At 42.1% G+C, this 14,921-nt stretch overlaps 1 protein-coding gene and 1 pseudogene across 3 annotated transcripts in view; one reads left to right on the top strand and one right to left on the bottom strand.

The window, feature by feature from the left end:
* map4k2 (mitogen-activated protein kinase kinase kinase kinase 2) overlaps window positions 1-14,921 on the top strand; it is a 53,489-nt gene that overhangs the window by 31,479 nt on the left and 7,089 nt on the right. The window contains exons 20-26 of one of the 2 annotated variants that reach the window (XM_083640496.1): window positions 1,958-1,999; window positions 3,066-3,150; window positions 4,132-4,211; window positions 5,365-5,425; window positions 6,010-6,133; window positions 6,325-6,383; window positions 6,506-6,609. In XM_083640496.1, coding sequence (XP_083496622.1) covers window positions 1,958-1,999; window positions 3,066-3,150; window positions 4,132-4,211; window positions 5,365-5,425; window positions 6,010-6,133; window positions 6,325-6,383; window positions 6,506-6,609 — 555 coding nt within the window. Of the gene's footprint in view, window positions 1-1,957; window positions 2,000-3,065; window positions 3,151-4,131; window positions 4,212-5,364; window positions 5,426-6,009; window positions 6,134-6,321; window positions 6,384-6,505; window positions 6,610-14,921 lie in introns of both variants that reach the window. The other variant, XM_083640495.1, reaches the window with a different exon arrangement.
* On the bottom strand, window positions 12,198-13,504 carry LOC310780247 (beta-galactoside alpha-2,6-sialyltransferase 2 pseudogene; annotated as a pseudogene). The gene has a single exon. The product of its transcript is annotated as a beta-galactoside alpha-2,6-sialyltransferase 2 pseudogene (transcript).

Here is a 14,921-nt window from a genome sequence, read left to right as displayed (position 1 = left end):
CAAACTAATTGAAAACTGTCATCCAGTTCACACTTCACAACAGCAGCATTAGTATTTTTTCCTTCTTCCTTCTTCCTTTCTCTTCTCTTCTTTCACCTTGTATTTCCTTCTTCCTTCTTCCTTTCTCTTCTCTTCTGTCACCTTGTATTTCCTTCTCTTGCATGTCATGTTTGCTCTCTGGGTCACCGTTTATTTTTTCTCTTCTCTTTCGTTGGTACTCTCTATTTCTTCTCCTTTGCTCCTCAACTGACAATTTCTGTCTGGCCATGCTTTCCTACAATACAAATTGAAGGAATGATAAATGTATTAGAATAAGACTATGGAATCAGATTTCAATTTACTTGACACGATTCATTGATAGATTGGATTGATTGATTGATTGATTGATTGATTGATTGATTGATTGATGTAACATCTTTAAAGGTGCAGTTGGTGACATCTAGTGATGAAAATGAACGTAATGGATTTTGCAGAAATTTAATATAGGCTAATATTCACAAGCATGTTCCAGTATAATTCCATGAAAATAAGAAATGTTGCATTTTCCTGACATTAGAGTTAGCCCATAGAAGTGGGTCCCTCTACAGAGGCCACCATTCAATGTAATATTCAGTTTCACAACCAGTAGTTGCAAAAATCTACACACTGGCTTTTTTTATTATAAGTGCTGGGAAAGTTACACAATAATAAGCAGACCACAGCCTGCCCATGCTCTACAAGTCAGAAGTGTAGGTTATACAGTATGGTTAAATCATGTAATACATGCTATATAATGTACATTTATGTGTAAATAAAACCCTGAAATAACATTTTAATCCTTTACTATGTTCACAAATAATATTATATTAGCACATTAAGAGGTTATAGGTGGATTTGTCAACTCCATCAGCTTACACGTCAACTCTGTCAGACGTAGAACCTGACAGAGTTGATGTCTGACTGAGTTGACGTAAGGGCATGTATTTTCCCTCTAAAACATGTATTGTACACAGCAGCAAGCTGGTTTTTCATCAGTTGCTAGCTGTCTCAATAACCTCACTAAAATGCTTAAATTCAATCCACTATGGTTTAAAAAAAACGTATCATAACGGAGAGATGGTGTTGACATGGTCCAGCTGTGACCATAGGAATATTGACATTGTTTGTCTAAAATATCAAAAAATTTAAAACTTACCAGAGCATGTTTGGTAGTGTTGCATTCAGCACAGGTGAAAAGGGGTCCTCAGGGATATAGCTGACCATGCTATTCCCTGATTTAATAAGGTTTACAAAAAAGTCTGACAGAGTTGACAGAAACTGAGGACACAACTTTGATAGGGAGATTTTTATGGAAAATATTGTTTGACATTCATTTCATGCATTGTTTTATATATTTATACCCCTTATTTTTTATTTTATATATATGTATTCACAATTATAGAGTTTCTTCTAGTTTTTTTGGGCTGGTCAATATTGTGACCTCTTGCTGAGGACAAGTACAATAACATGGATCTTCTAACCACAGACCATACATTTAAACAAATTACCTCAAAAAAGATACAAATGTGTGCTAAAAAAATAACATAGGTATACACAGTTCCTTTAGATTTAACTTTGTAGGTATAGAAATCATGATGAATTTCTGGATTTTTAATATAAATTAGACTTTTCTATGTAGGACATGTTTTGTCCCGACTCTCAAGAATCAGTGATATATATATATATATATATATATATATATAGGATATCAGCAAAGAAAAAAATCCAATATCGTGCATCCCTGATTTATCTACACATCAATAGGCTTGTGTGGTTTGCTAACCTTGTCCTACTGATTTTGTTTTGACCCTTTTAAAAGTCTGTGCGTCTGTAAGTTTAAAGACCAAGCAAACAATCCTGATTTACAATTCATCTGAAATCATGCAGTCATTATCACCCCCCTTTTGTTGTTACATGTGTAACCTTTTTACATTTCTAGAGAGCTGTTTGTCATGGACTCCCTCCTACTCCTCAAGTCCTTGTAAGTGTGACGTCTAATAGCATGTAACTTACTGTACAAAGTAACACTCTCCAATTTCACTCCTCTTATAACTAACAAACAACAAGTATCTTTGCTTGCGTGAAGCTGTACTAGACAAGTTTTTAATTAAATTCTGGGGTTGACTGGCTTTACATGGACAACGGTTTATCACCATAATGAACAAAATAATAAAAGATAATATGGTCTCGGACACTTCAGAAGGATATGATCCTCATAGACTTCATGCAAGGTTGGTAAAGCTAAAGTTTTTCATTTAGCCAAACAGCTGATCCATGTCAACAAAACAATGTTGTGGCCAATGGGCTATTTATTGATTGATTGATTGATTGATTGATTTTCCTTGAATTAAAGGGATTTTGCGCTAAGAGCTGGTCAAGAGCTGCTATTAGGTGCTCTTAAAATTGCGTGCACGCAATTAATTTGCGGCATTCTGACGATAGCAGAAAGCAAGCATTTTGCGGGGACACGCCTGGTTTGGCGCGCATGGGGCACACCTACCCCATGCGCGCCCAATTATAACGGGCGTAGAGGTAATATCGCGGCAGGGAGAATACAAATGCGCTTGTGCAGCACGCCCACAATTTGCATTGCGTGCGGCGTTAATTGAGCGCAAAACAAATGCAAAATTACTGCTTTTGCGATGATATGGCCCCCTCTCTTTTGAGAATTAAGCCAGTCCATCCATAGATGTTTAGGCGATTTACAATGTTTATGACAGATGAAAAGTTCCAATCTAGCTTAGCTAATTTGAGTGAAATGAACTACGTGTTGCATGAGACTGATTATCCTTTAATTGCTTCATGTAACTGTCAAGTTGCATGATGAAAGTTTCACTAGGTAAAGCAGCCTGAGAGCAAAATCCAAACAGCAGAGAAAGCTGGACTCACCGACACAGAAAATTTCAATACGTATACTGTAGTCATTCTAATCATCACACATTTTATGTTTTTGTTGATACCATTAAAAGAAGGAACGTTTGCTAGAACTTTGAAAGATGTCCTACTCTAGACTATGAGTGAATCCGTTGGTCTGCTGGGTTCTACAGATGGGAGCCTGCTTCACCAAAGTCTTCAACGGTTGTCCTCTGAAGATCCACTGTGCTGTGACCTGGATTTTTCCCAAGACAAGAGGTAAGGCGATTGTCCTGAAACTCCAAAGGGTGAGGAGTGTTTGTTCCAATACAGGAGTAAATGCCAAAAATCTCCTGTCCAAGTTATTGTTGAGTCATTCTTTTTATATTATGTCGTTGCTCCACCCCCTCTGCCGATCTGGGGAGAGTTGTAGACTATAGGACAGGCTTCCTCTGATTCATGGGCAGTCGCCAGCCGCTTCTTTTCACCTGACAGCGAGTAGTTTCACCGGCAGCGTGGGAGGATCACGCTGTTCCCCCAGTTCCCCTCCCCCCGAACAGGCGCCCCGACCGACCAGAGGAGGCACTAGTGCAGCGACCAGGAATCCTACCCCATCGGCTTCACACCCGCCGCAGACACGGCCAATTGTGTCTGTAGGAATGTCTGGCCGAGCCGGGAATTGAACCTGGGTCTCCGCGGTGGTAGGCTGAGTCATTGTTTTTCTTTTTTCTTTAAGATTTTTTTTTTGGTCATTCTGCCTTTATTTGATAGGATAGTATGTCCTAGAGAGCGACAGGAAAGCAGGAAAGAGGGCAAAGGATTCGAACCCGGGTCGACTGTGTGAAGGACTAAGCCTTAATGGTACACGTTCTACCAGGTGAACCATCGGGAGGCCCAGGCTGAGTCATTCTTAACAATCGATTATTGATCGATTATCAATTAATCATGCCCATCCCTAGTGTCAACTGTATGTGTGCTGGTCTTATTTATCAGTTTTACAGACAATTACGTCGACTGGCCGGGCACCCATTCTTAACCAATGAGATTGGTTTGTCCCGCCCCGGCTGTTAGAAATCAAACCTTGTCCTACCCATGTCTGACGGGGTCGCCGCCAAGCCGAGTCGGGCAACGTGGGTTAACCCTTTCAGACACAAAATCAACCTGGGAATAACCCTGGTTGGACTCGGTCTGAAAGGAGTATTTGTGATATGGAAAAAAATGACCTGTTGCCTTTAACAAATCATCTGTTTTCCATCTTAGATCAGTATCTTATTCTTGGGGCAGAGGAGGGCATCTACACACTCAACCTCCATGAACTTCATGAAGACACACTAGAGAAGGTAAGAAAAAGGACTGATCTGTTTATTCACCATATTCTCATTTCTCACTTGTACCATAATTCCCCTGTGACATCAAGTTCAAGTTTATTCATATGTCCCAGAAGGGCACTTTGGCTTGCAGCAGAGCATAAACATAAAACAGTCATAAAATCACACAAGACTCGAGATAAAAACATGAAAACAAAGTGCAGACACAAATAGACCATAAAAACCATAAAAACCATAAAAAGACCATAAAAACGATAAAAACAAAAATGGAGACAATAGACCACAACGTAGTACAAAGTAGCAGTTCAGTTCAAAAGTGTCAGTGTAGTTTAAAGTGCATTAGAGGCCATGGCCGATAAGTGCAAATGCAAGGCAGTCTAAGAAGGACACTTAGCCACACAGCGCTACATATTACAGGAAAAAAATGCTACAATATAACTATTGTATAGGAGAACATAAAATAAATAAAAACATCAAATAGATGTTACATTATATTCTCTTAAGTAGCATTTAAAGCTCGAGGCTACTACACACATGTAAGTCAAGGTTAAACTTAAATGGGTTTGTTGAAAATAGGACACCGCAAAGAAAATTTGATTATCAATAAGGATTGGATTCTTAGCAGGTCCATACAGAGGTATGCAAACAGACTATCCGCCTTATCAAATATATTCCATTTACCGATGTAGATTAACGTAATTCATGATGTGAACAACTAATATTTTCATTCTCGATTAATCGATTAGTTTGGTCTATAAAATGTCAGAAAATGGTGAAAAATGTCGATCACTTTCCCCCCAAAGCCATGACATCCTCAATTTACTGTCATACAGTAGAGGAGTAAAGAAACCAGAAAATATTAAATTAGAAGCTGCAACCACAGAAGTTACTCAAATCATTTAATCGATTAGCAAAATAGCTGGTGATTAATTGAATCATTGACAACTAATGGATTAATCGTTGCAGCTCTAGTGAATAGTCTAGGTGTGCAGATGTGTGTAGTATATAATGTGTGTGTAGTATGTTGTGTGTAGTACGTCATGTGTGTAACGTTATGTCTGTAGTATGTCATGTGTGTATAGTAGCCTATGTCATGTGTAAGTAGTATATCATGTTTCTCACATGGTAAAGTGCAGATTTGAGTGTATGGATTCTCTTTCCACAGAAGCTGCCTCAGAGATGTACGTGGCTGTATGTGATGAACAACGTGCTGATGTCCGTCTCAGGTAAGACGTCCGCTCAGATGCTGGTTCTGTCAGAAAAGACTTTTAACTTGACAACATAAACATTCTAAATCACACCTAGCTAGGTTTCAAACTGTTCCCTAGCAACACAATTCTGTGAAAACCGTCTATATATGAGCTGTGGTTTCCCTCCACTGTAACCAGTGTTGTAGTCGAATCCAAGTCCGACTAGGGTCCGAGTCCTGGACACATTTTCAGGACTTGTGACTCAACTTGGACTTGAACATTCATGCATTCGGACTCGGAAGTTGGAGACGAGGACTCTGACTTGTTAATTGATAGTTTTTTGTAATAATTTGGCATAATATTGTGACATCATTAAATTTTGTGCAAGGGCAGACACATGTGTTCCACCTACATGTGGATTCACAGTTTCACACTCATGTTCAGTAACTCCGGACTCGGACTCAGGTAATGTGGACTTCGCTCTCGACTCGACTCTGACTCTTCTTTGGTGACTTGGACCTGGACTCTGACTCGAACACTGGCGACTCGAGACTCGACTTGGACTGCAGATATAGTGACTTGACTGCAACACTGCTTCTAACAGCCTGTCCCCGCTGCAGGGAAGTCGTGCCAACTGTACTCCCACAGTCTGACGGCTCTGTTTGAGCAGAGGGGACACCTCCAGAAGAGACACGGCAGCCTGTCCCTCGGCTCCAACCGCTTCACTGACAGGATCGGCCACAGGTAGAGTAGCTTCACTGAGAGGAGCAGCTAGCGATTGAGAGCATAAACTCATTAGGAAAGGTGTGTCTAAAATATTATATTTTGGGTCTAATACAGCATTATATTAGTGCATAATTGAGGTGTATGGTGTTTGTTAGGTCTTATTGTGTAGCATACATGAAAGTGTGACGGTGTTGACTCTCCATCAGCAGGAAGTACGCCATCTCTGTGAAGATCCCCGACACCAAAGGCTGTAGGAGGTGCAGTGTAGGTGAGTGGACTAGAAGCTAGAAACTACCCTCCATGCACTGTTATGTCTAATCAGTCAATCAACCACACACTCCAATGCAGTATACAAGTGTCTCTCTCTCTCTCTCTCTCCCTCTCTGTCAGCAAGGAACCCATACACAGACAGTACCTTCCTATGCGGGGCGGTTCCATCCGGCCTAGTTCTACTGTTGTGGTATGAGCCTCTCCAGAAGTTCATGCAGCTAAAGGTTTGGACTGAGATTTTATTTTGTGTCTTCTTGCTCTAGTTCTTTTTGTTCTAGTTAGTGGCCGGGCCAGCGAAGCGGCAGGGCCACTTATTATATTTGCCTGTATTCTTCTTCTTCTTCTCCCGGGAAGTTGGACTTCCCATGTATGAAAATAAACCAAACTTTGCACAAATTTTTCGACGCGAATGTGGCGCCAATAGTCCTGATGGTGGCGCTTCAGCGACCGTCTAATTGTCAAACTTTGAAAATTCATAACAAATCAGGCATACGTGCTACGGCTTTGCAACTTTCACCAAAATGTGGGCCCTGATGATGTCATCAGTGCCCAGAGATGGGGACTTGGACTGGAGACTTGGACGTGAGTCGCACTTAACTCACGCACAGTGACTTGAGGCTAGACTTGAGACTTTTCCTCAAAGACTTCAGACTTGACTTGAGATTTGGGACTTGTGAACAATCTTTATTTTTGTGTGTATTAACATTAAGGAAAGGTCTATTAATAATAATGTTAACTAATCAATGCTGATGCTGTATGCTAATAGATAGAGTGTGGATAATACAGTGGCCTACATGCTTTGAATCCCTTAGTTTGAGCTATGCAGTGTTCTAAGCAGACTGGATGGCATGCAGCAGATGATATGTCCGCCCGCAATCGTCGCTCTCTGACGAGAAGGGGGCAGCTTTCTCTTCTGAAAGGGACGACTAGGGATCTGGGCATAATGTCGGATGCTTGACGAGTTGGGAGTGAGAATGTGTTGCATTATGAAACTATAATAGCTAAGGCGTCCATTGGTCCAACCATGTCATGCTACAGCTGTTATTCATTTAGTGCAATCTCCATTAATGTCAAAAGTTTTTGATATCAAATTACAGCGTGATTTTTCTTTTCTTTTCTATGGTGTTCCTCAAGGGCTTGGGGCCATATCTTACACCCAAGTGCAAGAGGACATCTTTGCTATAGTTTCTAGCACTCAAAATCTATTTCCTCCCTTTTTAATTACCACTGGGTCAGTAGATCAAAGCACATGTTTAAGCGACCCAGTGGTAATTAAAAGAAAACGTTGGAACCTAGCATATGGCCAGCGCGATACAGCGTCCACGAGCAGCGGCACGCAAATTGGACTGGACAAAGCCAGATATAGGGCCCGCTTGCGCTGGCCAAAAAGGGAGATTTTGAGTGGCTAGAAACTAGCAAAGATTTGCCCTTGCACTTGGGGGTAAGATGTTGGTGTTAGTGTGATATTTTGGAGGGATATACTGTAAGTCGACCTGCACCATACAGTACCATGGTCAAAATATATGAAACCGGAGTTGTCCCTCTTTTTTATTTCATAGATAACTGGATATGTTTATTGTTTAATTGTTTATTGTGGATCCCCATTAGTCTACACCAAAGGTGAGACTACTCTTCCTGGGGTCCAAACACGTAAAATACAAACATAAAAGTCCAAAAGCATTGGAGTAAAAACAACACAACAAAAATAAATAAAAACAAACAAAAAACAAGTGAGTCAAGGCTCACTCAATATTCATGTCAATTCAATATTAACAGTATCAACTCTTCTCATAAAAAAAAGAGATTTATCGGTCTTCCTGAGTAATTGCACCAGCAAAAACACATGTTCATGATATTTTGACTGCAGAACTGGAAATGTCCCTGATTTTCATTAGAGAAATCTGGTCACCTGTTGCCTGTCACCACATTCTGATTGTTATCTCTCTGATCATGCTGATGCCATTGCATCAGTTTTAATAACACACTGTACAGCCATTGGTACTTTGCTTTAAACTTGATGTTGGTTTAGCACCACCAAAAACCACCGGGAAGGCGCATCCTTTCAAGATCCAAACACTGTACAGGTGTTTGCACACAATTGTGACGATTCTTCGCATAGCTTTTAATCTCTGATGACACTAGCTGTCAGTTTTAATTACAGACTGTTCAGGCGTTGGCACAAGATTGTCATGATTCTTCTCATAGCTTTTATTCTCCGATCAAGGTAGCTAGTTTTAATAGTTTTAATGACACACTGTTCAGGTGTGAACACCAGAACAACATGTATAGCCTACATGACTGGTTTTGAGGCACGTCATGTCAACAAGTTAGGTAACAACAACATAATTATCGGGTGGGGACCTCAATTTAGTTAGAGACACATTGATGGACAAATCTTCTCAGCCTAGAAATACCAGTAACAAAGGGACTATTGCGATGGATGTACTGTTGAACGAATTGGGTGTAGTGGATATCTGGAGGTTGCTGCACCCTCAAGAAAAAGAATATACTTTCTATTCAAATCCTCATTCTACATACTCCAGAATAGACTACTTCCTGATTCCAAATACGCTGGTGAGTCAAGTAGCTGACAGCAGGATAGGCAATATTATATTGTCAGATCATGCACCAGTTGAATTAGTAATCTCATCAGAGGAGAGGGTGCAGCAGTCTCCAAGATGGCGCTGTAACAACTCAATGTTAAATAGTGAAGCTTCCTGTATATATATTAAAACGGTAATTAAAGAATTTTGGCAATTTAATGAGGGCTCAATAGATGATAGCGGCATAATGTGGGATGCATGTAAAGCCTATGTAAGAGGCAGGCTTATACAACATAGTTCATTAATAAATAAAAAAAAGTAGAGAAACAGAAGCTGATTGAATTAGATCGGGAAATCAAAACACTTACAAATCAACATAGTCAACATCCAGACCCAGAAATTTGGAAGAAATTAAATATATGTAAATATGAGATGAACAATATATTTCAAAACAAAGCAGAATTTGTTCTGTTTCGAACCGAACAAAAATATTTTGAGCAAGGTATGGTATGGTATGGTATGGTAAAATATTAGCAAATAGGGTGAAACAGTTACAAAGTCAAAACATCATACCCTCCATTCGTACTAAAGATGACATCATTATAACAGACAAAAAGGAAATAAATAATATCTTCACGAGATTCTATCAAGATCTATACACATCACAAGTAACAATAGACCAAGATAAACTGGATGCATTCTTCTCTACAATTGAATTACCATCATTATTGGAACACCAAATGGAGTCGCTAGAAGGAGATTCAGATTCAGATCAGATTCTGATTCATTTATTAAGGACTGCACAACAAAGTCGTCAGAATTTGCTTTCGGTAGGAGACATTATTATTGAAGAAATAAACTCTGCAATCCGTAGTCTTAAATTGGAGAAAGCACCAGGTGAAGACGGGTTTACCCCGGACTTCTATAAGCGATTCAGTGAGGTTATATCTCCAAGACTGTTAAAGGTGTATCAGGATTCCTTACTGAAGGGCAGTTTGCCTACTAGCCTGAGATCTGCTACTATTACACTTCTGCAGAAGAAAGGCAGAGACCCTCAGTATTGTGGAAATTATAGACCCATCTCCCTCCTTAACATAGATGAGAAAATCTTAGCAAAAATTGGGGTTTGTGAAAGGAAGGAACTCAGCTGCCAACCTGCATAGGCTGTTACACATTATGTGGAATGTTAGGAATGATGTACATCAGGGATACTCAACTTGCTTTGCCCGGGGGCCACTTTCGTGAAATGATAGAAGGCCAGGGGCCAGCTAATAAATAAACAATATACATTTTTCTGTAGGGGATTGTAGGTTTTTGGGGTGTCAGCCGGAGTTTAGTCTGACAATGTTGTGCACACCGGATAGTTAGTTAGGTTAAGTTAGTTAAGTTAAGTACATACTGTACATACGTGGAGTATTGGCCAGAATGGCATGAACATTTGGACACTTATTCAGTGGGTATCTTGCATGTTGCGTTCAGGTGCACTGTAATTTTTGTTGTTGTTGTTGCAATTCCATCCAATTCCCGCGGGCCACATGGGGCCCGCGGGCGCCCCCTGTGTGGCCCTCGGGCCGCAAGTTGAGTATCACGGATGTAGAGCCTACAGTAGTCTTTTCACTGGATGCTGAAAATGCATTCGACAAGGTTGAATTTTCATTTTTGTTTCACACCTTAGAGCGATTTGGAATTGGTCCATCATTTATTGGATGAATGAAACTGTTGTATGCTAATCCAATGGCCTCGGTTTTGACTAATGGGATCATGTCATCATCCTTCAACCTAGGTCGGGGGACCAGACAAGAGTCGCCACTCTCTTCTCAAATGTTTGCACAAAGGTCCAGTCCCATGCCAAACTTCGTTGATGCGAATTTGGTGACAGTAGTCCTGATGGTGGCGCTACAGCGGCGGTCTAAAGTTTAAAACTTTGAAAATTCATAACAAATCAGGCCTATGTGCTACGACTTTGCAACTTTCACCGAAATGTGGACCCAAATGAGGAGAAACTTTTGTACACTGCAACCTATGGCCAATTATGAAGTCTAAAGACCGCAAAACTGCAAAAACTGTAAAACTAATTAAACCCTACTCCCACATTTTTTCTTCAAACAACACCAAACTTCAGCATCTGCATCGGTAAGACTGTCCTAGACAAAACATTCTGACAGATTTTCAATTGATCAAAAATTTTGCCCACAGCGCATCAAAATGTTCTACTGTAAACGGTACTGTAAACAGCTACTGCAAATTCTTGCTAAATAAAGCTTGATTCTTAACGGAAAAAATGGACAAGATTTTGCTGTCACAGTAGTTGAAGTGTGCATAATCTCAGAATTGTATCTCAAAAACGGAATCTTTGACAGTATTTTGAATGACCCCCATATATAGCCTAAAGCAGGGCTGCATAATAAAATTATCGAAATCTAGAAAATTGTGCATTTTCAAGACATTACAAATGTGAAAGGAGAGTGGCTTTTTATCATAGATTTTTTGAGCTTTTTTGAAGAGAGATTCAATCGGCTTAAAGTGCTGTTTTACAGTGACCAGCTCGTTAAGCAGTAGTCGAGGTGGGGAAAAGGCATGGAGTGCAAAAACATTAAGGCAGCATTGTCAGTCAGTAAATTTGTGATCTGCCTAAAGTTTGCGAGGTTATATTTGACTGAATTAATCATCTTTTGTATGCGTTTCCTGAAGGAGAGTTGTGAGTCCAGGATGACTCCCAGGTATTTGAACTCGTTCACCAGGGCGAGCTCCTCTCCTTCCAGAAACACCCCAGAGTGTGTGACATCCATTAGTTTCTTTGTGAACATCATACAGACAGTTTTTTGTGTGTTTAAAAGAAGACAGGAGTTCGTGAGCCAGTTCTGTACATGGACCATGACCTGTGCAGCCTGTGCAGCATTAGCTGCGGCCGTGAAAATTACGGCGTCGTCCACGTACAACTGTGCATGGAAATTGATACAGGCATCAAAGAAATCATTACTATATAAATAAAAATAAAATTGGTCCAATTATGGATCCTTGGGGACCCCTACTGGACAGTCTAAGAATGGGGATTTGACACCTGTGACCACCACACACTGCTTTCTGTTGGAGAGATAGGATTTCATGAGTGCCTGGGCCGAGAAGTTGAAACGGGACAGCTTGGCTAGTAGTACTTGGTGGTCAACGGTGTCAAAGGCCCTTTTAAGATCAAGGAAGACAGCTCCAACACAACCATTTCTATCGAGAAGACACTTTGCTTTCTCAATAAACATACATAGCTGACTCTGTGGAGTGGTGAGCGCACCCCTTTGAAATAGTTTTCCCTTGCCTAATTTTAACCTATGTTTGGAGCGTTGTTCAGTCCCCTTCCCAACAAGCTGGCATATTGTGTGCTGCTTGGTAGCAATGGATGCCTCAGGTCTTCTAGTTTCTTCTGATAACAGGATCTCCACTGTAGCTTTAGAAATGACCCTGCTACAGACATTTGATTGCCCACAAAAATTGGGAGTGTTGGCAGATCACTTGCGGCCCGCCTGCAAGTACCTCCACGGCCCGCAGTTTGCGAATCACTGGCCTAGCGGAATCCCTGCTCACAGTTGAGGGTGCTGAAGCCGGGAAGGGTGACGCGTCCCCTCTCGAGGTCCCTCTTGGGGCCCGTGTTGACCCGCTGGACCAGCCTCTTCTCGTACTGGAGCGGGTGCCAGGAACCCGACGTGCAGCCCATGCTAATGGCACGCTCGTGGTAGTGGCACAGGGAGGTCTTCCTCACCGAGGGGATGTATTCATACACGTGCACCTCCTCGCACAGCGTCAGCATCAGGTGGATCCCCAAGAAGCCAGATGAGGGTGAATGGACGGAGATTTTCTCCTGAGTGTTGCGCTGAATCACGTCCCAGAGTTGCCACAAATAGCCGGGGTGAAGGATGTAGAAGGGCTGGGCAGGACGGAGCTTCCGGCGCTCCAGGTACGGACCAAACAGGTTGGAGCCTGGCTTAGCATACCACTTGCGTAAGTTGACGGGTGACAGGTGAGGTGCAGAGGCCCATGTCACCAGAGTCACATTTTTGTAGATGGAGCCTGTCGTGAATCGATGCCGAGGGAGGCCCAAAACCTGTGAGTTGAACAGTCGAATAGTGGTTTTGGTCCCCACGTCTTTCTCATATCCCTCTGTAGGAGCAGTATTGAACCGCAGAACTGCATCATGGGTATCGATCTCTTTGCCCAGTCCCGAGTGCAGGATGGCACCAGCTGAGCTCACCACAGCACAAGTCTTGAAGGTGCTGCGGGGGCCGCTCTCCCCCCTGGACCTATAGAGTAGGTCCAGGGGGGAGAGCGGCACCACCCCGGCCCAGCCCAGCGAGGAGAAGGGCTCCTCTGTTCCATCCACTGTCCTCAGCCGGGCCTGACCCCTCAGTTGACATAGCTCCTTGGGGCTCTGGGTGGCACTGGGGTGGTCCTCGTAGGTGTCTCTCTCGCTCTCCGAGTGAGAACCCAAGTTCTTTGTGGCATGACCAGGCTTAGGGTTAGGCTTAGGCTGCCAAGCTCTGGAATCCAGGTGGTTAGAGAGGAGGGCGGTCAGGAAGAGCAGAACCATTAAGGCCAGCACTCCCACCAGCGTCCAACACCACCGCCTCATACTGCACTTCAGAAGAGAATTAGTAGGTGGCTGCTCTGTTGTTGCTGCAGGCTCAGGCTTTATAGCTATTTTTCACAAGGAAGAAAAAACATTCACATTTTAATATACAGTGTAATAGTTATAACAACATTAATAACCAGGGGCCGGTTGCACCAAATGGTCTTACGACTGGTCTTAAGCTAAGTCGGTCGTAACTTTACGACCTAACCGCTACGCCGATTGCACCAACAGGGCTTAAGCCTTCTTCTGACTAAGACCGGGCGTAAATATTACGCCTAGTCCAGAGTAGGCATAAGGTGCAGTCATGGGTGCAGTATAGATGGTTTTCACCTATGTGTTGCGCAATAGCTACAACCCCTCAGCACTCTGGCTGTATTCAGACCCGAATTATAAACCGGAAACCGGAGTACGTTGTAAACGTTTTAAATATAGTCACGTTATAAACAACTAACCAATGCTTATGTATGTATGTATGTATGTATGAATGGAAACAGTGTTACTCGAAATGGTTAAAAGCTAAATCAATTTGGTCATTCAGTGGCGTTTTACTGCCATGTAAAGTAAGTAACGTTAGCCGCTAGCATTAGCCACAGTAGCCGACTACCCATAATGCAGCGTCATTTGGCGTCAGCACACTCTTCTAAGCAGGTCGCGTGCCGCATTCCAGTGGGCATTCCCGTGCTTTCACATGCACGCGCATTGTTAAAGGAACACTCCGCCCATTTTCAACCAGCTTTGTATCATTAGAACATCAGTAGTATATCAGAAAACTGTAAACGGTTTTGAAGTCTGTCATTTAATTTGACAGTTATTGAGTGTTAAAGTGTGGACCAGTGACATCACTGGTCCACACTAACTCAAATTAATAACTCATTAACTCAAATCAACTCTCAATAACTGTCAAACTATTCCTTTAAGACCAGACGTAAGCCCTGTCGGTGCAACAGCCGTAAGTCCACTCTAAAGACTGGTCTTAACTAAGACTGACGTAGGAGTTACGACCAGGCATAGTTAAGACCAGTTGGTGCAACCAGCCCCAGTAATATAACATCTTTCGCTGGTCCAAAGTACCTGAAACTTTCACGAGTTATTTTTGGGTACCCACTAAATCCATTTGTGAAATAAAAAGAAAATGGCCAAATTTGGAGACATTGTTTGTCTACCGTGTCTGTTTAAGTTGCATTGTCTTGTTTGTCCTGTTTCGTTATCTTGTCCCACCTGCTTGAGGGTATCATACATACATATAAAAAGCATACACATAGCACTGACTCTCACTCTGCGGTGAGTGGCCCTGGGGGAGGGCGTGGCCCCCATAGTAACCCAGTTCCACCTCTGTGGGAGGAAACACTTTCGCAAATACAGGGGAGGGTTGTGG

The sequence above is a fragment of the Poromitra crassiceps genome (assembly GCF_964638095.1).
Source record: "Poromitra crassiceps genome assembly, chromosome: 7".
In the NCBI taxonomy this organism is placed as follows: Eukaryota; Metazoa; Chordata; class Actinopteri; order Beryciformes; family Melamphaidae; genus Poromitra; species Poromitra crassiceps.
Note: the sequence above shows the minus strand (reverse complement) of the source record. Positions and strands in the feature narration are given on the sequence as shown.